The 25,046-nt window shown below is 36.3% G+C and overlaps 1 protein-coding gene across 1 annotated transcript in view; it reads left to right on the top strand.

The window, feature by feature from the left end:
* CNGA3 (cyclic nucleotide gated channel subunit alpha 3) overlaps positions 1 to 25,046 on the top strand; it is a 57,279-nt gene that overhangs the window by 11,002 nt on the left and 21,231 nt on the right. The window contains exon 2 of the mRNA XM_051984660.1: positions 17,103 to 17,216. Coding sequence (XP_051840620.1) covers positions 17,103 to 17,216 — 114 coding nt within the window. The remainder of the gene's footprint in view (positions 1 to 17,102; positions 17,217 to 25,046) is intronic.

The raw sequence follows: 25,046 nt of genomic DNA, 5'->3' as shown, positions 1-25,046 counted from the left end.
GAATATGTTTCACTGGAAATTGTATGGATACCCATCAATTGGAGAATGGCTGAATAAGTTGTAGTATGTGAATGTAATGGAATATTATTGTTCTGTAAGAAATGACTAGCAGGATGATTTCAGAAAGATCTGGAGAGACTTACATGAACTGATGCTGAGTGAAATTAGCAGGACTAGGAGGTCATTATACACTTCAGCAACAATACTATATGATGATCAATTCTGATGGACATGACTCTCTTCAACAATGAGATGAACCAAATCAGTTCCATTTGTTCAATAATGAAGAGAACCAGCTACACCAACAAAAGAACTCTGAGAAATGAGTATGAACCACTACATAGCATTTCCACTCTCTCTGTTTTTGTCCGCTTGCATTTTTTATTTCCTTCTCAGGTTATTTTTACCTTATGTCTTAGTCAGATTTTTCTTGTGTAGCAAAATAACTGTATGGATATGTAAACATATATTGTATTTAACATATACTTTAACATATTTAACATGTATTGGTCTACCTGCCATCTAGCTGAGGAGGTGGGGGGAAAGAGGGAAAAGTTAGAACAGAAGGTTTTGCAAGAGTCAGTGCTGAAAAATTACCCATGCATATATCTTGTAAATAAAAAGCTATACTAATAAAAAATAAGTTTCTTGAGGGCAGAACCTGGATATAATTTTTGTGCATTTTCCCAGCCTCTCATAATTCTCTGTTCAAAATAGGTAGTTTATAAAGATTTAATTAAATTCATGTGAAACTTTAAAAAGCTTTTCCTGAACTCCCTAATTGCTGGTACCTCCCATCTTGTATTTATTTTGTATTGATTTGGTAAATAATTATGAGCATGCTATCCTCCCTGCCCCACATACATACTTTCTCCCCTAGAATGTAAAAGTATTGAAAGCAGGGATGAGGGATTAGTACATTTTTTTTCATCTTTGTATCCTGCACCAGGCATTAGAGATACAGAGAAAAACCTAATACCACATCTACTTTTCAAAAGCTCTCATTCTTATAAAGACCAGTGCATCATCACACCCTTTTCCAGTTGTGATACAGCATTGATTTAATTATTGTCCTCAAAATGAAAAATGCTATTCGCAGAGAACTATGGATTCTGAATGTGGATCGAAGCATACTATTTTCACCTTATTTCTTTGTTTGCTTTTTCTTTTTTGTAGTTTTTCTCTTTTGTTCTGGTTTTTCTTTCATAACATGACTGATATGAAAATATGTTTAAAAAGATTGTACATGTATAATCTATATCAAATTGCTCGCTGTCTTGGGGAGGGGAAAAGTAAGGGAGGAAGAAAAATTTGGAATTCAAAATCTTACAAAGATGAATGTTGAAAATTGTCTTTACGTATAATTGAAAAATTAAAATACTATTGAGGGAAAAAAAATTACTGTCCTTAAAGTGAGAACAAGAGATTGAAAGAGATTGAAACAGATTGTGGTAGGGAGTATACTAGGAGTCAGAGGACAAAATGTAGTGCTGTGCAGTTCTTGTTCTCCTGGTAGAATTCTGGATGGTATTTTAAGCGTGGTGTGGGGTCACAAAAATGGAGTGGGGCTAATTAAGTTTTCACTTATTCATTAGGCAATAAGGATAACTCACCCCTAAAGAAAAGTGTCAAAGCTGAATGGATTAACTACCCCAGGATAGAAAGACTTGGAGGTCTTGTCGTGATAAAGAGAAAAGACACAGCAATACATGTAAATGACAAGATACTTCTACTAAGTAAGCCCTGATGTCTTGGTCTTTGCTGAAGAGACCTTTCAGAGAATTACTTTCATTGTAAAAATCCAGTAAGATCATTTCTGTACAGTGCTTTAATTATATACAAGGCACTATGATGGGTACTGGGGATATGAATATAGTACCAGGACTAAGGCAGTTTACATTAAGAAGGGAAGACATCAAAGTAGTGGAATACCCCTTCCAGGTTACTCCAGCAACTTCAATTTTCTTTTGTGTTTTGGAAACCCCAGAAGGGTTTCCAGTTACCAGAAGGTAACTGCTACTTATGCTCAAAATTCAGAAGGTAACTCAAGGAAGGGTCTATGACATTTTATGATATAGTCCTAATCACAAGCCATAACTTGTATGCTTCTTATAATCAATCAGCCCATAAATTTTTTTAGCAAACGTATTTAATAAAGAGATATAATAAGAACAATTGGTACAAAAATTCTCTCAAAAACCTAGGGCATGATCTACCAAAAATACACATAGGACTATGGGAAGAATGGATTCAAACTTAGAGTGTAATGGTAATGAAACACAAGTACAGGATAAATGTGTGGCAAGTGAGTAACTTATACATCCTAGAACTTTATGTCCTAGTAGTCCTTTCTGAGTCTTATTTCCTTAAACAACATTCTTGATGTTGTTTCCCTCCTCAAGTGACTATCTTTCCAAACTTATCTTCCTCAGTGTCAGTCCTGGGCAGTCAACAAATATTTGTGAAATAGTTACTATGTAGCAGGCACGTCAAGTGCTAGGAATAGTAAATAAATGATTTCCTTTCCCTAAGAAGCTTACTTTTATTGCAAGAAGCAGCACACAAATAGTTATATAGATATACTCAAGATATAGATAGATATCAACGTATACATACACAGAGGACATATATATAATGTATATATGTGTATGTTTATTTATGTGTTATACATATAGTTACATATATATGTATGTATATATATAAGAAATATAGATATATCCACCCAAATTATATAATTATGTAGAGTGATATACACACATACACATAGTTTAAATCAAAAGTAATTTTAGAGAAAAAGTGGGAGAGACAGGAAGTGGGAATTTTAACTGAGTCTCGAATGAAGCCAGAAAAGCCAAAAAGTAGAAGAAAGTATATTCCAGAAATGGGGATAACTAGTGAAAAAGAATATTTGTTTTTTGGGTTTTTTAATAAATTGATTTTTATTTTCAAAATACATGCAAACAACATTCATCCTTGCAAAGCCTTGTGTTTCAAAATTTTCTCCCTCCCTTCCCCTTCCATCTCTCCCCTAGACAGCAAGTAGTTCAATATATGTCAATATATGTCAACAATAAACATGTGCACATTTCCATACACATTTCTACATTTATCATGATGCACAAGAAAAATCAAATCAAAAAGGAAAAAAAGGAAAAAGGAAAAAAACAAGCAAACAACAAAAAGGTGAAAATACTATGTTGTGGTTCATACTCAGTCCCCACAGTCCTCTCTCTGGGTGCGGATGGCTCTCTCCATCACAAGCCTATTGGAATTGACCTGAATCATCTCATTACTGAAAAGATCCAAGTCCATCACAGGTGATCAACACATAATCTTTTTGTTGTGTACAATGTTCTCTTGGTTCTATTCACTTTACTTAGCATCAAGTCGTGTAAGTCTCTCCGGCCTCTCTGAAATCATCCTACTAATCATTTCTTATAGAACAATAATATTCTATAACATTCACATACCATAATTTATTCATCCATTTCCCAAATGATGGCCATCTATTCAGTTTCCAGTTCCTTGTTCCTATAAAAAGGGCTGCTACAAATATTTTTGCACACATAGTTCCTGAAAAAAACCTATTTGGAGTAGACTGGTATATCTGGATTGTGGAGTATGTAGAAATAAGTTAATTAAAAGGTTGGAATAGAAGGGAGTGACCAGATTGTTAAATATTTTAAATGGCAAACAACATTTTATATTTGACTCTAGAGGTGATAAGGAACCTTTAGAATTTATAAAGGTGAAAAGGATAACATGGTCAGATCTAAGCTTTAGGAAATCACTTTAACAGTTGATTGGAGAGTGGTTTGGAGTAGACACTGAGGAGGAAGTAAAACTAACCAAAAGGCTATTGCTATAGTGACATGGAATGGTATGTACCCGCTTTAGGATGAAGCTTTTTTATAGAGAGAAGAAAAACATGTACAACAGATGTTGTTGAAATGGAAGCGACAAGATTTGTTAACAGATAGATATTTGGGGGTAAGTAAAAGTGAGCTGTCTAAGATGACATCAGTGTTGCAAACCTGGATGACTAAAAGATGATAGTGCATTCAGCTGTCTTAAGGAAGCTCATAAAGGATGGGTTTTGGAGGGGAGACAACGTTTTCTGTTTTGTATATTTTGGGTTTGAGATATCTATCCAATTCTAAATGTCTAAAAGGCAGTTGATGATGCAAGACTAGAGATGGGAGAGATTAGGACTGGACATACAAATCTTGTAATCCTGTGCATAGAGACAATAATTAAATTCTTGGAAAGTCATACTCTTACTAAGCAAGATACTACATTCTTTTCACTTTTGAGAAGAATTCCTGGAGAGATTTGTATGAACTGATGCTGAGGGAAGAGAGCAGAACCAAAAGAGCATTGTACACAGTAAAAGCAACAAATGTACCATTATCAGCTATGATTGACTTAGCTCTTCTCAGTACAATGACTCTAAGGGACTCATGACAGAATTGCTGATCATATCTAGAGTCTGAATAATGTTGAAGCATGCTATTTTCACTTGAGGGAAATCATGGCTTTTTTCCCTTTTGTTCTGATTCTTTTTTTCACATACAACTAATGTGGAAATATGTTTAACATGTTTGTGCATGTATAACCTATATCAGCTTGCTGCCTTGAGGAGGAGGAAGGGAGGGAGAGAAGGAGAAAAATTTGGAACTCAAAATCTTATTTTAAAAAATGAATGTTGAAAACTATCTTTACCCGTAATTGGAAAAAATAAAATACTACCTTAATTTTTTTTTAAAAGAGAGCCCAGAATAAACACTTGGGAGGACCCTCGTAGTTAGTGGGCATGCTCTGATCTCAGCTGGGTGTGCTGTCTTCTCATCTTCACTCTCCTGGCTTCCCTGGCTCACTTCAAATCTGAGCTAAAGTTCCACTTTCTACAAGAAGTCTTTTGCACTCTTCCTTAATCTAGTGTCTTCCCTGTGAAACTATCTCTACTTTCCCCTATATGTATTCTATTTGTGCATAGCTGTTTGATTTTTGTCTTTCTCCATTAGATTGCAAGCTCCTTGAGAGCAAGGACTGCTTTTTATTTTTTTTAATTTATTTTATTTATTTTTTCTAAACAAATAATCCTGTATTTTTTATTTAATGTTACTCCTCTGGCTTATGACCAGCAGACCGTTATGGATAACATAGAGGTAATGAAACGGCTTTCAAATAAGTCAATCCTTGTTTTATTTAATTTCTTTTCCCTATTGTAGCTAACTAATAATCCTTGGTTAGATGTTAAATATTCTTTGTTTCTGTTTACTCAATTCTAAATCCGATAACGACTTGCCACTATATTGAATTCCACTTCATAGATAGAAAACTATTTATTCTTCTTTTCCTGCTGTCATTTTGTCCTTGAGTTCTTCAGGTGACTTCTCAAGAGATATTTCTTGTTTAACATAGCTTTGTCTTCCCATACAATATCACCCGTGTGGTTCTTTTTTTTTTAATATCTTTTTATTGATAGAACGCATGCCAGGGTAATTTTTTACAGCATTATCCCTTGCATTCATTTCTGTTCCGATTTTTCCCCTCCCTCCCTTCACCCCTTCCCCCAGATGGCAAGCAGTCCTTTACATGTTGAATGGGTTGCAGTATATCCTGGATACAATATATGTGTGCAGAACTGAACAGTTTTCTTGTTGCACAGGGAGAATTGAATTCAGAAGGTATAAATAACCCGGGAAGAAAAACAAAAATGCAAGCAGTTTATATTCATTTCCCAGTGTTCTTTCTTTGGGTGTAGCTGCTTCTGTCCATCTTTGATCAATTAAGGCTCTCTTTATCGAAGAGATCCACTTCCATCAGAATACATCCTCAAACAGTATTGTTGTTGAGGTATATAATGATCTCCTGGTTCTGCTCATTTCACTTAGCATCAGTTCATGTAAGTCTCGCCAGTCCTCTCTGTATTCATCCTGCTGGTCATTCCTTACAGAACAATAATATTCCATAACATTCATATGCCACAATTTACCCAACCATTCTCCAATTGATGGACACCCTTTCATTTTCCAGCTTCTAGCCACTACAAATAGGGCTGCCACCAACATTTTGGCACATACAGATTCCTTTCCTTTCTTTAGTATCTCTTTGGGGTATAAGCCCAGTAGAAACTGCTGGATCAAAGGGTATGCACAGTTTGATAACTTTTTGAGCATAGTTCCAAATTGCTCTCCAGAATGTCTGGATGTGTTCACAATTCCACCAACAATGTATCAGTGTCCCTGTTTTTCCACATCCCCTCCAACATTCCACATTATCTTTCCCTGTCATTCTAGCCAATCTAACAGGTGTGTAGTGGTATCTCAGAGTTGTTTTAATTTGCATTTCTCTGATTAATAATGATTTGGAGCATATTTTCATATGTCTATAAATAGTTTCAATTTCTTCATCTGAGAATTGAAGGACTGCTTTTTATCCTGTATCCCCTTTTCTGTATCCCCAGTGCACTTAGCATTTAGTATTTGATATTTAATAAATGCTTTTTATCTGGCCAAACTTCAGTCCTACATGATCAATTTCCTATTGAACATTTCAAACTAGATTCTTTAGAGACATCTTAAACTCAATATGTTTAAAACAGAGCTCATCATCTTTCTCTTTAAATACTCCCCTCTTGCAAACTTTCTATTAAAGGTATGGCCATCTTTGAAGTGTTTCAGATTTTTAACTTCCTCATTGTCAATGATTCCTCTCTTTTCCTTATCTTAAATATCCAGTCAGTTGACAAATTGACAAGTTGAAAAAAATCTTGCCATTTTTGACTTGGCAATGTCTCTTCCATCTAACATTTCTCCACTCACAAAGCTACCTGCCTTAGTTTAGACCTTCATTACCTCTCACCAGTATTATAACAACAGATTCCTAATTGGTCTTCTGCCCTCAAGTCTTTCACCTTCATTCCTACATACTTATGCTTAACTAACTTTCCTTAAGGGTAGATCTAGCCAGGTGACTATCCCTCTACTCAACCAACTCCAATAGTTTCTGATTTCCTTTAGAATAAAATATTAAATTCAAATCAAATAATATATTAAAATCAAAAACACGAACCTATGTCTTCAATCTCATTAATTGGTACTACCCTATTCCCTCTCTGGAATCCAAACTGGTTTTCTCTCTGTTCCTTAATCAAAACACTTCATCCCCTTTTTATATTGGCTACCTCACCCCCAACATCCACCAAGTCTAGGATACTAGCCTACTACTTTTCTCTGCCTCATAGAACCCTTTTTTTTTTTTTAACAATGTAACTCAGGCAGCAATATCTAAATGAAAACTTTCTTGAATGCAACTGCTACTGTCCTCCCTTCCTTAGCACTGTTATTTAATTCCTCTGTATAAGCATAAATATAAATTAATTTTACACTTGTTCTATATGTATTATATGTACTTATTGTTCCCTTCACTAGAATGTAAGCTAGTTGCTAATAGAGATCATTTCCTTCTTTATGGTATCCCTGCTTAATATTTCTAACTTGACTACTCTGTTTTTAGAATCCAAGTGGTGTGATTTGATCTTCTTCTCAACTCAGTCCTAGGTGTTTCTTATGTGGTGCCATCTGTTTTTATGCAATAGTACAAAGCCTCCAATCCTCTCTAATTGATTGAGAGGATTATTCACATGTTGTTGGAAAATTATTTGACACTTCTGTTAATTGATTTCTTGATTCAGTGGAAGCATCTAGTTCTTCCCCGATTTCATTAATTGAAGTGATAATAAAAATTCCAAGAAGTGGAAGTGAGATAGGAGCCCAGATATAGGGGATAGTCAGTGTATAGGTTCAGAGACAGAAGATAGAATATTATGTATGAGGAACATTATGCCAGTAAATAGGTCAATTTGGCTGGGAATAGAGAATAGAAATAGGGGGGTCATATGAATTAAGTCTAGAAAGGTAGTTTGGAGTCAGATTGGCTACAAATGCAAAGCTGTAGAATTTGCATTTTATTTTAAAGGCAACAGGAAGCCACTAAAGATTCTTGAGCAAGGGAGGTGATATGATGAGAGCTATGATTCAGAGAGATTCTTTGAGCTGTTTGATGGAATATAGATTTGACAACAGAGAGACTGGAAATCACAGATAAAGTCTAGATTAAATAAAGAGCTAGACAGAAAGTTAAAGACTATACGGTTCAACTTCCTTTTATGATATCTGATGAAATTAAGACTCAGAATGGTTATGTGACTTGCTCTTTGGTGAAAATTTCTCTGAATATTTGCTCACCATTTTTTCAGGTCACCTATGGAAGCACCATCAATTCTTTTGGCATAGGTCTATTCTGTTCACTTTTTTTTTTTAACTACCTTCAAGCAATACCAAGTTGGGGCATCCAATTCTTGGTTGGGGCACCAAGTAGGTGAGAAGACTAATTCACAAGAGAATTGTGAAGTAGACAGATTTGGACTTCAGTGCCTGTGGTCTCAATGTCACCTACTCCTCTTTATCTAGGTTCCAAGACCAGGATCCTTCTCCCTCCTTCTTCTCCTTATCAAAATTTGTTCTCAAGAAAAGACCCAATAAACTTATTCAGACTGATTTGTAAAATACTGTAAGACTTATTATGTTGCCACACTCTGGGAGTATTGGCATTTAACAAGCAAAGGAATAAAAACTTAGCAGATTTCAATAGGAATGTGAGGCTTCAGTAAGCAAGTTTGAAGGTATTTTTAGGGACAGGAAGAGGGCTTCCCATCTCTTTTTAAGTTCCACTGTATAGAATTTCTGGTTTCTCAAGTCTGGCAGGCATTAAATTTAAATAGTAGTACAGCAATTTTGCTATTCTAGATGTTTTAATCTATTCAGTATCCTGTGCATAAATTATCCTATAATCATACTAGTACTACTAGTACATGCTATTACTACTACTATTACCACCACCACTACAACTACTACTTACTATTACTACTATTACTTTCAATAGTTTTCAGTTGCCATTCAATTCTTCATGACATCATGTGGAGATTTCTTGGTAGAGTTACTAGAATGGATGGCCATTTCTTTCTCCAGATCATTTTACAGATGAAGAAACTGTGGCAAACGGAGTTAATTGATTTCCCCAGAATCACACAATTAGTAAGTCTCTGAGACCAGTTTTGAGCTCAGGAAAATGAGTCTTCTTGACTCCATGTCTGGCACTATCTCCTGCTCCACTTAACTTCCCTGTCTAAAATCATAAAGTGCTTTAAAAAATATTAATGAGAATCACAAAATTGAAGAATAGGAAAAAAATTTATTGGTCATCTCATCTAATCCACATTACCTATACAGTAATTCTTTCAGAGACATTTCCAACAAACAGTCACCAGTATTTGTTTATACCTATAGTGCTGAGTAGAAAAGCATCAGCAGTATATTTTAAAGAGATCAAATATGCAACTTGTGGATTGCATAAAGCCCAAGATACTCCTGAATATATCCAAATCAAATTAAAACATAATTTGGGAGGGGGGCCGCCAGGTGGCAGCTAGGTGGCACAATGGATAGAGCACCAGCCCTGAAGTCAGAAGGTCCTGAGTTCAAATTTGATCTCAGACACTTAACACTTCCTAGCTGTATGACCCTGGGCAAGTTACTTAACTCCAACTGCCTCAGCCAAAAACCCCAAAAAAACAAAACACAAAATCCCCCCACAAAAAAACCCCAAACTTAATTCGGAAATATTTGACTAAATAAATAAAAATACAATAAAACATAGATAATATTACATTTTAAGACTAAGCCAATATTCAGCCTACAGGGATCCTTATGTATGTGGTAGCCGTTTCTATTTGAGCTTAACATCACTGTTGTGGTTGATGGAGATCTGGTATTGTTTGGAAAGACCCAGTTTCAGCATTGGTTTTTGTCCTTGACTGAGTGAATTTGAATAAATCAAATAAACTTTCTAAGTCACATCTGTAAAATGAAGAAGTTGTATTAAATGGCCTCTATGTTCTCTTCTAGGTGTGAATAATTAATAATTATTGAGGAAACCTTCTGAGCCATACTATTTATTAGCAAAACAGGCGTCATTATTGGGTCAATGGACTCCTCAGTCAGTCCAAAAACCCTGAATAGGATGAGACAGATTTTTGTGTATTAAAAACAATAAAAAAATTAAGAATAATTAGTTAATTAAAAGAAAACAATTAACAGGATACAATCCAAAGTACAAAATTAGGGAATCTGATTTCTAATTGGAGGAAAGATTAGATGTTTTCCAAGGTGGGAGAGGAAAGAATAAATTTCTGTTGAATTGGGGGGAGGAGTTAATGAAAATAAAGATATGGATTTTTTTCCCCAACTAAGTGGACTCCCTGAACTCTATCCATGGATTCCTTTGGAGTCTGTGGATCCTAGGTAAAGAATCATTGTTCTACTATACCCCTAATAACAAGTCTCTGCTTGGATATCTCAAGCAACAGGGAAATTCACTGTCTAAGGAAACAGCCCATTCCATTTGAAGACCACTCCTGTTGCTGGAAATAGTTTTATATTGTTAGAAATATATTAATAAGGTGCTCAAATGGTTAGAGGGCTGAATTTAGAAGGTCAGGAAGCTCTAGGTTTGAGTTCTGCTTTTGGGACATACTAGTTATATGATAAGTCACTTAACTTCTTGGTACCCCCTACAGTCAACTCTCAAAGAGTATAAGTTGTAGAGAATGTGTGGAACTGTAACTGTGGAGGGATTTTCCATGCTGGGAGTTCCCTTACATTGAAGACATTCCAGAGGTTCAGGTTTAAAAAATAACAACAATTATTTTTACCTTCTGAATCCAATTCTCCCTGTGCAACAAGAGAACTGTTCGGTTCTATATACATATATTGTATCTAGGATATACTGGAACATATTTAACATATGTAGGACTGCTTGCCATCTAGGGAAGGGGGTGGGGGGGGAGGGAAAAATCGGAACAGAAACGAGTGCAAGGGATAATGTTGTAAAAAAAAATTACCCTGGCATGGATTCTGTCAATAAAAAGTTATTATAAAATAAAATTTTAAAAAATAATAATAACAATAATAATCACATCATCATTATAAACGATCATCTACTAGCAGTTTCCAACATTTGTAATGGTCCAGGACCTTTGAGTAATCTGAGAGAGACAGTCCTTTCCTTAAGACTTTGTTTGATGAGATAAATTTGGCCCTGCCAGTATAAAGAAATATGACTTTAAGTCTGCTCCTCATTTCATTGATGGAAACTAGGCAGGAGCAGAAATCTCTTGTGAACTGCAGACTGAGATAATGTTGATGTAGGTTGAACACTTAAGTTCTCCAGAATTCTTTGTGACATTTATCTCTGACTCATGTCTCTCTTATCCAGTATACTTCCTGACTTGAAACTGCTTGTTAGCTGCTAGTATCTTGTGACAGGCAATTACAACAATTTTCTGTCTTTTTCCTTGGCTTTATGGATAATTGATTGAGATGGCTTGGGAAATGTGCCCCCTGTCTCCTCTCTGTAGCAAATATTATTACCAAGAGTATGTCTTATAGCAGACCTGTGGAGTGAGAGAGATTCTTGCCTGCTACCTAGATCTTGTTACTGCCTTGTTAAAAAAGGATGATGAGGTTGGAATAGGCCACATGACAGTTAATTCAGCTTGCCTGGGCTTCTGAAGTCAAACAGAATGAAATTTCAGTCCCCCAGAGACCACTGCCTGGATGATTCTTAATCTGTCTGATGAAACCTGGGCCCCAGGAGGTTTTAGCAGGAAGGTAAAGAAAATTAAAAAAAAAAAAAAACATTCACAAACACATTGATCTGATTCTTGACTCTTCTACACAAAAGTTTTTTAAAGTGAATTTTCACTTGCATCCAGACTGGTTGTCATCCAGGGGAAGCAAAGCCCGTGAAAGTGCCATTCCCACCACCCCCATCATCAACAACAACAACAACAATAGTGGTCAATAACTGCCATGTCTGGAACAGGGAAATCCAAACCCCCCCAAAATAAGTGTCCCTCATACTCCTGTCTTTGTTTCTAGCCCCATGGCCATCACTTAGTAGAACCAGCTTAGTTGAAAAGGTCTCACCATTCCTAACATTGCTAAATGCTGACCAACTGCCACTAGAAGTCAGGTGAGCCCAAGAGCCCTGGGAACAGAAGCTTAGCCTCTAAAACTTCCCCCTACACCAGAACATGGACTTAATGTCAAATCTAGCTCCCATACCTATCTTCTGGGGAGTCATGCCTGAGACTGTGGGGCCATCGGACTTATAGTTAAGAAGACTGCTTGAACCTAATTCTCCCCCCTGACTTCCAGCAAAGACTTTATTTTTTTATTATAGCTTTTTATTTACAAGATATATGCATGGGTAATTTTTCAGTATTGACAATTTCAAAACCTTTTGTTCCAATTTTTCCCCTCCTTCCCCCCACCCCACCCCCAGATGGCAGGTAGATTGATACATGTTAAATATGTTAAAGTATATGCTAATACTATATATATATATACATACACACACACATATCCATACAGTTATTTTGAAGCACAAGAAGAATCGGACTTTGAAATAATGTACAATAACCTGTGAGGGAACTAAAAAATGCAAGCAGACAAAAACAGAGGAATTGGGAATGCTATGTAGTGGTTCACAATCATTTTCCAGAGTTCTTCTGTCCAGTAAAAACTTAATACCAAACCAAATGATCATCAAGAAATCTAAATGGAAACTAGAGTAAATACTCTCATCCAGCCTAGCACAAAAAGACAGTCACAAACTTCTGAGCAACAGGAAAGGAATCCTATTTAAAAAGTCAGTGTGAGCATGGGCATATAAGACAAAAGCCAGTCCATAAAGACCAGAGATACTTCAAAGACAACTGAAACCTTCTGAATTGTGTAGCTTGAGGTGGAAGACCAAGAGGGCTGTCAAAAACCCACAGTGTTCTGACAACAGATGCAGGTTGGGAATTGGCAGATGACCAGATCTGGTCATCCAAAAGACTTAAAATCCATAGCACTTTAACTGGAGATAAGCTAGATTTCCTTGAAGAGTCAGATGATTCTGGAGGGGACCCAAAACTTAGCAATACTCTAAGCACAGACATATATATCAACATAAATGGAAGTCAAAAGCAGGAGTCAAGAAAATGCAGGTAAGGACCCAACAGGACCTGACCGCCTTTGTAAAAAGTATAGAAGAGGGGATTAATATGACCATGGCACAAAGTTCAATTAAGGAACTGTGGTTGGATGTATCAATAAACATAATACAATATTGACCAGGATAAAGGAAGCCAACCTAGAAGAAGAGAATTACAAACTACTGTAGCTTTGGAGCCTCAGAGAAAAAAAATTAGTTTGGCCAAAATGAAACAAGAGATGAAAAATGAAATTATACTCTAAGATAAAAATATAAAATATTCTTATAGAATAAGAAAATAAACTATTCTTATAAAATAAAAAGGCTGAAGGAAAAAATTAGGAGAAGAATAATTTGGAACAGAAGCTGGTAAACCTCAGTCACATATCAAAGTCCTATAGAATAAAATTGGATAAATAGAAATCAGTGACTTTTAAAATAAGATTTATTAGAACAAAATCCAAAAATTAGGAAAAAGAAAATATAAGGCACCTGTTTTTAAAATCAACTGACCCAGAAAACTCAGCAAGGAGAGAGAATTTAAGAATCAGATTTACTGAAAACCAAAACTACTACTAGCTATCTTTCCTGACTAATTCCTATATCTAGAACTCTTTCCATCTTCATCTCCACCTCTTGGTTCCCCTAACTTCCTTCAAATCTCAACTAGACTAACATTTTCTGCAAGATGCCTATCCCCTGGATGTGGCTCTTTTCAACAGCCAGGTGATTCAGTTCAGTTCCAACAGTCCTGTGATGGAAAAAGCTATCTGCACCCAGAGAAAGGATTGTGGGGACTGAAGGTGGATCACAATATAGTATTTTCACTCTTTTTGTTGTTGCTTGCTTTTTGCTTTCTTTCTCATTTTTCCCCTTTTGATCTGATTTTTCTTGTGCAGCATGATAAATGTGTAAATATGTATGGAAGAATTGCACACATTTAACCTATATTGGGTTACTTGCTGTCTCAGGGAAGAGGTGAGGGAAAGAGAAAGAGAAAAAAAATTTTGGAACACAAAGTTTTGCAAGCATAAATGTTGAAAATTATCTATGCATGTATTTTGCTATTAAAAAGCTTAAAAAAAAGTTTAATCCCAGGATCAGCTAAATGGCTGTAGTACATAGAATAGCAGCAGTGGAGTCAGGAAGACCTGAATTCAAATCCAGCCTCAAACACTTACTAGCTGTATAACTCTGGGCAAGTCACATAATCCTGTTTGCCTCAGTTTCCCCATTTGCAGAATGAGTAGGAGAAGGAAATAACAAACCACTCTCGTATCTTTACTAAGAAAACCTCAAAAAGGGTTTGGAAAAGTCGAACACCACTGGAAAAAAAAAAAAAAACTACTTAAACACAATAATAACCCTTATCTGACATAGGAAAGTTAGAAAGAGGGGTGGCTATTGTGGGAAAGTCAATGAGTATTGGTAGGTCAACGTGGATACATATGGCAGACAATTAGAGATTCAGGACTAGAGCACAAAAGAGAAATGATCTGTAAATTTGGGCATCATATGGCTAGAGCCGATAGATGAACTCATGGAAACTGATGCATTCGCTGAGAAAGTGAAGAAGCAGAAGAGGACTCAGAACAGAGCCAGGCAAAAGGCGCTAGAACATCTCCCATCTCCAACCATTCCCATGCGTTGCCCCCATTCGTGAAACTCTTCCCGTCACTGCTTCTTCGCTTTCCTGGCTTCCTTTACGACTCAGATAAAGCCCCACCTTGTGCAAGAAGCCTTGTCCAGCCCTCCTTAATCTAAGTGTCTTCCCTCCGATTCTAGTCCCACTTTATCTCATAAATTGCATTCATACGCAGCAATTCTCATTAATCTTTCCAAATGAGGATGTAAGCTCCATGAGAGCAAGGACTGCTTTGTTTTGTTTTGTTGTGGGGAGCCGAGAAGACGGTCTTTGTTTTCCTCTTTGTTTTCCCATTGCTTAGCGGAGTGTCTGGTACTTAGTAGCCGCTCTGATAAGCACTGCTTGTCTGACTCAATTTAATTTAACGTAAAATAGTCAGTATGGAGACACACATTAAAAAATAAAAATAAAGTCGCATTACACAATCTGTGTCTGCTGGGCACTAAGGTTCTAGGGGTCGAGAGAGGGAAGTGATACTATATTTCGGGGAAAAGGAAATGACATGCTCAGTATTCAGTAGGTATTCACTGATTCTAAGAATAAAATCCAGTGCACTTGACTCTCAGGACTGCTACAAAAGGGAACTTCACAGACATGTTCTGCATTATGGTGTGAGCAGAGAAACAATAGATGACAAATATTGTAGGATGAAAAAGGCGAGTGATGGGAGGAGGGCAAGGGGCGCCGACCTATTTGCTCTTCGCTTTTGCCAGTCTATGGAACGTAACCCCAAACCCTTTGGGTTCTTCTTCCCTAACTTTCACCTTGTAGGAGTGGAAAACTTTTTTCAGTTTCAAAATGAGAGTTGTGGGAAACGAATAGGAAAAGAAAAGGGAAAGAAACAGCGCAGGGCCAGGTATTGGGGAACGGGAAAATGAAATTGAAGAGATATTTGCAAAATAAATAGTCTTCCTATTGTGCCTTTTGCACAATATGCAAAACAACTTGTCATATTTGAGCCTTTTGATAAACAATAAATATATATACAATTATTATCTCCATTTTGCAGATGAGGAAATTAGGATTCAGGTTAAGTGACTTGCCTAGGATAATTAAGTTTCAGAAGTAGGATTTAAATCTAGTTCTTGACTCCAAGCCTATCAATATAGCCCTATGTCCCTCTGCTTTTCCGACTTAAGAAAATCTTAAGAATGGAAAATAATATTAGAAAGGAAACTATTTAGTCGAATGCTAAAGTAAGTAAGGGGACGGACATTAGTGTAAAAAACTATTTCAGTCCCAATGGATAGTCGTAGTGCCTCTGTGTGTGAGTGTGTACACTTGTTGTATTCATCACTAGTAGTATCATTTTATAACTGTCACCATCAAAAGCAACCGATTTATTGACAATGAGTGAGTGCCATATGTTTTAGAAAAACCCCTGGCATTTAGGGAGCTTATAGACTCCAACTACCAACACTGACAAAGACTGACATAGAAAAGACTTGACAAACAGCAGGTTCAAATTTAATTAGCACATTTTCAGACATAATAGGAGCATTAAATTGTTTTGCTTGACTTATCTGTTACAATAGAGAATGAATTCATGGGTGATGATGGTGATTTTTTAAAAATAAAAGTTAATGAACTATATAAATTTATAAAAAGAGTCATCATTGTTGAATCATTTTCAGTCATATCCAATTACTTGTTATCCCATTTGAGGTTTTCTTGGTAAAGATATTTAGAGTGGTTTGCCTTTTCCTTCTCCAGCCCATTTTATAGCAGCCCTGAGGCAACAGGATGATTTTCCCAGTTTCTGACACCTAGTAAGTATTTGAGGCCAGATTTGAACTCAAGAAGGTGAATCTCCCTGATTTTCAGTCATTCTTTATTTATTATTCTTTCAGTATTCTATACCCCTATTATAGGGTTACCATTTAGCTACCCTTATAATAGACTAGGTAATAATGGCATGTAGACAGAAAAAAAAAAAACACTGAACCACAGCATGATTAAATATTAAAGTATTTTACATTTCAAGTCAAGGCTAGATATATTTCCAGATCAAGGAATATAAGTAAAACATTACTAAAGTTTCTTATAAAGAACTACTGAATTCAGCGAAGACTATAAAGGCTCCAGAAATTTGTTTCACTCAGCTTATGATGTATGAGCAGCATTTCCACTCACCAGGATCATGGTGGGCCAGACATTAAACAGATATGTGTGATTCCCAGAAGGAAGGGCTTGGACCTGCGTGTGAATTGATTTAGTTCTGGGTCCAAGATTCCCAATGGTGCTATTCTTTGTGGCGCTAGCTGGGTAGCTGGTCACCCTATTCCTGTCTGTACTTTAGGAAATGATGAATTCATAATCAAATCAGCTTGTTACACATTTTATTTCACAGGGCTCATTCCCCATGTGAGGACTCATCATCAGAACTGCAACGAGTGATTACCATGGAGACCAGAGCCCCATCTGAATCCCGGCAAAGTTCTATCACAAGCCAAAGGCCAGCCAGGTAACAGAGGGAATAATATTGCTCATCCTACATGAAAAGCAAACAGCCTGGGGAAAAAAAGGTAGTAGAGAAGGGTGAAGAGTTAGAATTCTACCTTTGACTGATTTTATCTTGGTCCAATGTTGTTGCTGTTTGTCCTTTGTTCTCAAAGAGGACCATGATATCAAGAAAGTGATGTTGTGACATGCAAGTGAGTTGGATTTAAGTGAGGGAGGACTGTGCAAAGTCAGCAGCCTTAGTTTCTCCTCCAGAACCATCTGGATCCAGTGGTCAGATATAGCTCAGGACAACTGATAATGGCTCTGGATGCAGCAGGAGACCTTGGTCTTTTTAAAGTAAGATCTTTAATAGGTCTCAGTGTGACTGAGGCAAAATTTTAGCAGTGACTAAGGCTGGATAAGAAATGAGGCAAAGAACATGTTTAACCTATATTGGATTTTTTGCTGTCTAGGGGAGGGGGGAAAGAAGGAGAAAAATTTGAAGCACAAGGTTTTGTGAGGGTGGATGTTGAAAACTTCCTTTGCGATATGAACAGACAATTCTCAGACGAAGAAATTAAAACTATTTATAGACATATGAAAATATGCTCCAAATCATTATTAATCAGAGAAATGCAAATTAAGACAGCTCTGAGATACCACTACACACCTGTCAGATTGGCTAGAATGACAGGGAAAGTTAATGCAGAATGTTGGAGGGGATATGGGAAAACAGGGACACTGATACATTGTTGGTGGAATTGTGAATACAGCCAATCATTCTGGAGAGCAATTTGGAACTATGCTCAAAAAGTTATCAAACTGTGCATATCCTTTGATCCAGCAGTGTTTCTACTGGGCTTATACCCCAAAGAGATACTAAAGAAGGGAAAGGGACCTACATTGCCAAAATGTTTGTGGCAGCCCTGTTTGTAGTGGCTAGAAGCTGCAAAATGAATGGATGCCCATCAATTGGAGAATGGTTGAGTAAATTGTGGTATATGAACCTTATGGAATATTATTGTTCTGTAAGAAATGACCAGCAGGATGAATACAGAGAGGACTGGCGAGACTTACATGAACTGATGCTAAGTGAAATGAGCAGAACCAGGAGATCATTATATACCTCAACAATGATACTGTTTGAAGATGTATTCTGATGGAAGTGGATCTCTTCGATAAAGAGAGCTAATTCAATTTCAATTGATCAAGGACAGAAGCAGCTACACCCAAAGAAAGAACACTGGGAAATGATAATAAATTGTTTGCATTTTTGTTTTTCTTCCCGGGTTATTTCTACCTTCTGAATCCAATTCTCCCTGTGCAATAAGAAAATTGTTCTGTTCTGCACACATATATTGTATCTAGTATATACTATAACCTATTTAACATGTAAAGGACTGCTTGCCATCTGGGGGAGGGGGTGGAGGGAGGGAGGGAAAAAATCGGAACAGAAGTGAGTGCAAAGGATAATGCTATAAAAAATTACCCTGGCATGGGTTCTGTCAATAAAAAGTTATTAAAAAAAAAAAAAGAAAACTTCCTTTGCATATATTTTGAAAATAAAAAGCTATTATTAAAAAAAGAAATGAGGCAAAAAATGTCCTCTTTTACTTAGTCAAAAACATTAAAAATCTTAATCAGAGAGGGGAATAAAACTTTGAAAGGACCAAGCTGAATTTGAATAGTAAAAAATATAAAAGCTTGAGCTTGGAAGCATTTGTAAAAAGTGAGCTTGATTAGAGTAGAGTTCTTTCCATTATTAATAATAACAATCAGACTTGCTGTAGATGGCCAATGGGTAAATAACAGTGGAGTGATGAAAGATGAAAACATGGGGAAAATTAACTGGCCAGATAAGAGATGACTAAGCTATCTAAAAGGAAAGCATGCCTTTTTGGAGTATTTCGTGATACATTTCTTTCTTTTTTTGTGAAGCAATTGGGGTTAAGTGACTCATCTAGGGTCACACAACTAGTTAAAAAAAAAACAGTTGTGTGAGGCTGGATTTGAACTGAGGTCCTTCTGTGTCCAGAGCTAATGCTCTAGCTATTGTACCATTTAGTTGTTCCCATGATATAATTCTTGAAGCCATACTACAAGACTTTTGCAAAGGCCATTAAACTAGAACAATGATTCCATTGCCAGTATCTGTGTAGTCTCTTATTAATATTGTATTCCACACCTTCCTACCCCCATAAAAGTAATCTATACATCTATGTCTAAAATATACTAAGTACTTTGTTGTTCATCATTATTTTTGTTAAATATATCATAAATTTTTTCAAGAGCAGTATCATGGCATTAGAGAGAGAAGTATCTTTAGAGCCAAAAAGACCTGCATTCAAGTTTTATCTCTGACAAACATTACCTGTAGCACCCTGGACAAGTCATTTTCCCTCTTAATGCCCTAGAATTTTTTTCATTCATTTCATTGATTAAGTACCAGCTGTGTACCATCCACTGTATTTGGGCCCTGGGGATAAAAAGAAAACAAAACAGTCTCTGTTTGCCCTCAAGAACATTATGTTTTATTCTATACACATATCCAACATTGCCTATCATGTAGTCATTTTAGTCTTGACCTATCTTTTGTGACTCCATTTAGGGTTTTCTTGGCAAAGATACTGCAGTGGTTTGCCATTTCTTTATCTGGCTCATTTTACAGATGAGGAACTGAGGCAAACAGCGTGAAGTGATTTGCCCAGGGTCATTCAATAAGTATCTGAGGCTGAATTTGAGCTCAAGTTTTCCTTTCTTCTGGCCTAGCCCTCTATGCATTATGTCACCAAGTTGCCCCCATACATACAGCTAACTAAGTGCAAAATATGTATATAGAGAATACAAGATAATTGGAGGAAGAAGGGAGTAGTGACTGGGGAAAATCATGACAAGGTCTGGTTGGAGGTTTGAAGGGAAGCTGTCTGAGTGAGAAACGGGTGCCTTTCAGGAATGGAGAACAGAATGTTACATGGGTAAGGAAAAGCAAATTGGCCAATTTGTCTAGAAGGTAGAATGATTGAAGAGAAATAATGTGTTATAAGCCTGGGAAAGGCAAGCTGGAGGCAGTTTATAAAGGGTTTTCAAAGGTGCTTGTATTTTATCCTAGAGATCCCAATAAAGACCTACAATAGATTTTTTTGAGTAGATGAATAGTGTAATTAGACCTAGGCTTCAGAATTCACTTTCATTATTGAATTGAAGTTGCATTGAATCAAGAAGACTAAGTGAGAAGTTTTACAGAAGTTCAGGCAAGAGATGGTGAGGATCTGAACAATGATGATAGTTATGTAAGAAAAGAGAAAGCAATGAATGAGAAAATGCTGTTGAGGATAAAGCCTTGGCTATGTCTTGGGAGGATAAGGAAAAATTAGCAGTGAGGTTATAAATCTAGGTGACTAGAAGAATGTCAGTGCACTTAATAGTAGTCAAGAAGTTAGGGAAAAGAATAATTTGGGAAAGACCTCAAAACTAAGAGTGTTATTTGGGACAAAGAACAATTTTATTTTGGACATGTTAATTTGAGATGCCTATGGGATATCCAATGGAAAATATCCAACAGACAATTGGTGTTGTGGGATGGAATTCAGACACATGCTAATCAAATTTGTGAATAACAAAAAGTTAGGAAAAATTGCTAAGTTACTGGATGATAGAATAAGAATAGAAAAATATCTCAGTAGACTAGACTGATCTCCCAAATCTGATAGGAAGGAATTTAATAGACATAACATAAAATCTTCCAATTGGATTTTTAAAAATTAACCCCATATACACATCAAATTGGGGTAATATGACTAGATTTAGCAATGTTGGTCTTAAATGCTTCCCTCTCCCCATCATTCATTTCCATTATTCTCCAGCTCTCCATCGTGGAAAAGGTGAGAAAGTACATTCCTCTGTGCTTTCCTTTGTATGATTTTTCAGGTATGTGGACCAACTAAGCCCCTATCATTAAGAACAGGATACCACCCCTCACCTACTACCCACCTCACCCCAAAGCCTTGAGGCAGATCCTTAATGAAAGTGAACATTCTTGCCATCCAGGAATAAAAGTGATATTAGGTGCCAATCATTGCTTGGTTGTCTTTCAACCTAAGTAAATGATTATCAAGATTGAACACACTAGGCATTAAGTTTCCTGGCCCATAGTCAGGAATAATAGACAGATCACTGCCCACAAGCTTATCTGTAAGATGAGGTATGAGTATAGTTGTAAGAGTTTACTAGAGACTAATATTTCTTCAATATAGACACTGTCTGAAGGGTGGACAGATGCATCTGTGGGTTCTATATATGTAAGCTTTAGCTGCTACTACTGAATTAGTAAAATCAGTTAATATTTAATGCCCACAAATCCATAGTCTTTAAACAATGACCTATTAGGTGTCAAAATTCAGAATTTTTTGACAATGAGTCTGTCTACAGATTTCAGCATCCTAGAACATAGGCAATAAAGAAGTCAAATATATTACCCAATGGTCCCCAAATCTGGGCTTGACTGAACTACAAGATAGTCTCAAGATGTACCAGGCTCTTAATGGTCAGTGTTAAGGATGCTGGGATATTATTTTTTTAAGATTGATTTATTGTTTTATTTATTATACAGACTTAGGAAAGTGATGGAGGTTAATGCAACTTAAACTTAAAAGTGATGCTGGGATATTATGCTCCATTCTGACAGTATTTCCATAATTCAAATGTGATTTGACTGAGAGTAGCCCCTTCTGAAACTGGCTGTTCACTAATGTCATTATTTGTCACATTGATGTGGACTCTAGAAGATGGCTCAGATCAACTCAGTGTTGCACATGAGTTTAAGGAGATATCAACAGGATAAGCCACCATTCTCTGGTTGAACAAGTCTTAAAATACCAAATTATAAACTTTTGCAAATCCAGTAGCATAACCCAATATTTGTGCAGGTTGAACAGGGTCTGGAATGCTATTCCCCATTCATCAAAGTGCTTAGCTGAAAGGTTGTATATCTTTCAGTAAGTCAATTTGGTGTCTGTACTTATTCTTTCCTCTTCTCACAAACAGGTCCATCAGGTTGGGTATTATGGTACAATAAAAGGATCATTAGCTTAGGACCTGGGTTTCTGATGGAGTCCATCTTATTTATGTGATTTTGACCTGTTTGTCCCAGTTTCTTTATCTAGAAAATGAAGGGGTTGATTTAAACAGCCTCTGAGCTCCCTTCTAGCTCTAGAAAGCTACTTCTCTTGATTAATAATAGTATTTAAGGCCCCATAGTTACAATAGAATAGTAATTCCTTACTCTTCTTTTTTATGAATAGCACTGAGGCTCTATTGCCTATTATCATACATATGTTAGGTGGTGACCTAATGAAAGCCACTTTAGCCCAAGGTATGGAAAACTCAAAGTAAAAGTCAATTATCTTGGTAGTACCAGAGGGCCAATTTTACACTAGAAATTAAAGTTTGGAAATTATATTAATTGAAGACCAGGAATTAATCAATGAACTGGTATTTTTTAAATGTCTATTTACTATATGGCAAACACTGTGCTAGGGCTGTGATACAAAGATAAAAATGAACAATTCCTATTCTCAAGGAACTTACATTTAGTGAGAGAAGACAGTAGGTAAATAAATAAATTTATATGAAATAAATACAAGGTAAATTTTTTGAGGGGGAAGGCAGTAGGTAAGGAGGGCAACACAGGAAAGAACATGCTATAGAAAGTGGCACTTGAACATAATATAAAAAGAAAAAAATTCTAAGAGGCAAAAGTGAGGAAGGAGTACATGAGGTATGGGTAGACATAGTTAGTACAAAGGTGCAGAGATGGAGATAAGACATGGCTGTAGAGATCAAGGAACAGCAAAAAGATCAGTTTGCCTGGATTGTAGAATTTCAAAAGGGAAATAAGGTAGAATTAGGACAGGAGGATAAATTAGGAATAGATAGTTAAGGGCTTTCAAAATCAAATAGAGGAACTTATATATTTAATCCTAAAAGCAGTTGGAGCCACTGAAGTTTTTTGTTTAGAGCAATAATATGGGTGAACTTGAAAACAAAAAGAAAAGAAAATCACTTAGGTAGCTTTTTGAAAAACAGGGGAGAGACTTGAGGCAGGAAAAGTAATCAGGAGGCTATTTTGTCCAGCACAAAAATGATGAAACCCTGATGGAGATAGGGACCGTGTGAAGGAACCTAACTATGGATGTTCTGGAGGTATGTTATGTGGGTTGAAGGAGAATTAGACTTCTAGGATAAAGCCAAGATTGCAAACCTTGCTAGTTCCTCTGCCTAGCTAGTCGAGGTATCTAGAAGAAGGCAGTTGCTCCCAAGTACTCCACCTTATTTGCCTCAGTTTCCTCATCTGGAAAATGAGCTCGAGATGTTAAATGGCCAACTACTCCAGTATCTTTGTCAATAAAACCCTAAATGGGTTGGAAAGCATCTCTCTAGGTTGCCTCTCTCATCCTTGTCCATTTTTATTGTCTCTTTTGCCCTGAGGTCTATAGACCTTTCTCCTGCTAGCAGAGCATCCCACAGCTCTGATATTAACAACCTGGAAGGACAAAAAAGGATAGTCAGGGATATACTGGTAATGTTTAATAACTGACTTACTAGAGGAAAAATTTTCACATACTACCTTTTTAAGTTTAATATGCATTATTGAAATTTTCTCCTATTTTTTTATGTCTAGACAATTCATATAATCAAATCCTGATTTTTAGTGTTTTCCAGTTTCTGAAGTATAAATGCTCACACTGAAAGTTTAAGAAATGGAACTAGGGTGGACCAGAGTCCATATCTATGTCAAAGTGAGGGTAAAATGATAAATGTGGAAATATGTTTAGAAGAATTGCACATGTTTAACCTAGATTTGATTGCTTGCTGTCTGGCAGGGGTAGGGGGTGAAGAGATGGAATGGAAAGGAGAAAAATTTGGAGCACAGGGTTTTGCAGGGATGAATGTAGAAAACTATCTTTGTATGTATTTTGAAAAATAAAAAGATATAATAATTTTAAAAATTAAGTGAGGGCAAAGGGTCAAAATTTACTAAAACATTCTTTTAAAATCTGTTCAAAATTCCTTCTCTTTTCAGTTTTTGTTGTTGTGATTCAGTTGTTTTCAGTCATGTCTAATTCTTCATGATTTTATTCATGATTTTCTTGGCAAAGTTACTGGAGTGATTTTTTTTTATCTCCTCCAAATCATTTTACAGATAAGGAAACTGAGGCAAACAGTGTTAAGTGACTTGCTCAGGGTCATATAGCTACTAAGTATCTGAGACCAGATTTGAACTCAGAGTCTTCCTAACCTTAAGCCTGATACTCTATGTCACCTAGCTATCCCTGCCTCTTTTTAATACCATATCTTTTTTTCTTTTTTTTTATTATACCTTTTTACTTACAAGATATATGCATGGATAATTTTTCAGCATTGACCACTGCAAAACCTTTTGCTCCAATTTTTCCCCTCTTTCCCCCCACCTCACCCCCAGATGTCAGGTAAACCAATACATGTTAAATATGTTAAAGTAATACCATATCTTTGAACACTGCTATAACTATCTGTTTTTTTTTTTTTTAGTAGAGCTCTGTCTTTGCTCTCCCTTTACAAAAGATAGTGAGTAGGAAAACATGATGATCAGTCATCATTAATTAGTCCTATCACTGAAGCCTGATTCTTTAGATAGTGGGTACTACTGTTCCATCAATGGCTTATATACTCAAAATATAAGTAGCCTATTATATTAGATTAACTGAGCTTCCTAATATAAGCCTATAAAATGAAGAAATAAACATTAATTACAAATATCACACCCACCCTACTTTGAAATCCCATAGCCCATCCAAAACTGCTCAGTTCCCTT

Source organism: Antechinus flavipes, chromosome 3 (assembly GCF_016432865.1).
Source record: "Antechinus flavipes isolate AdamAnt ecotype Samford, QLD, Australia chromosome 3, AdamAnt_v2, whole genome shotgun sequence".
Taxonomy (NCBI): domain Eukaryota; kingdom Metazoa; phylum Chordata; class Mammalia; order Dasyuromorphia; family Dasyuridae; genus Antechinus; species Antechinus flavipes.
The sequence above is the reverse complement of the archived record's forward strand: the minus strand, read 5'-3'. Positions and strand labels throughout refer to the sequence as shown.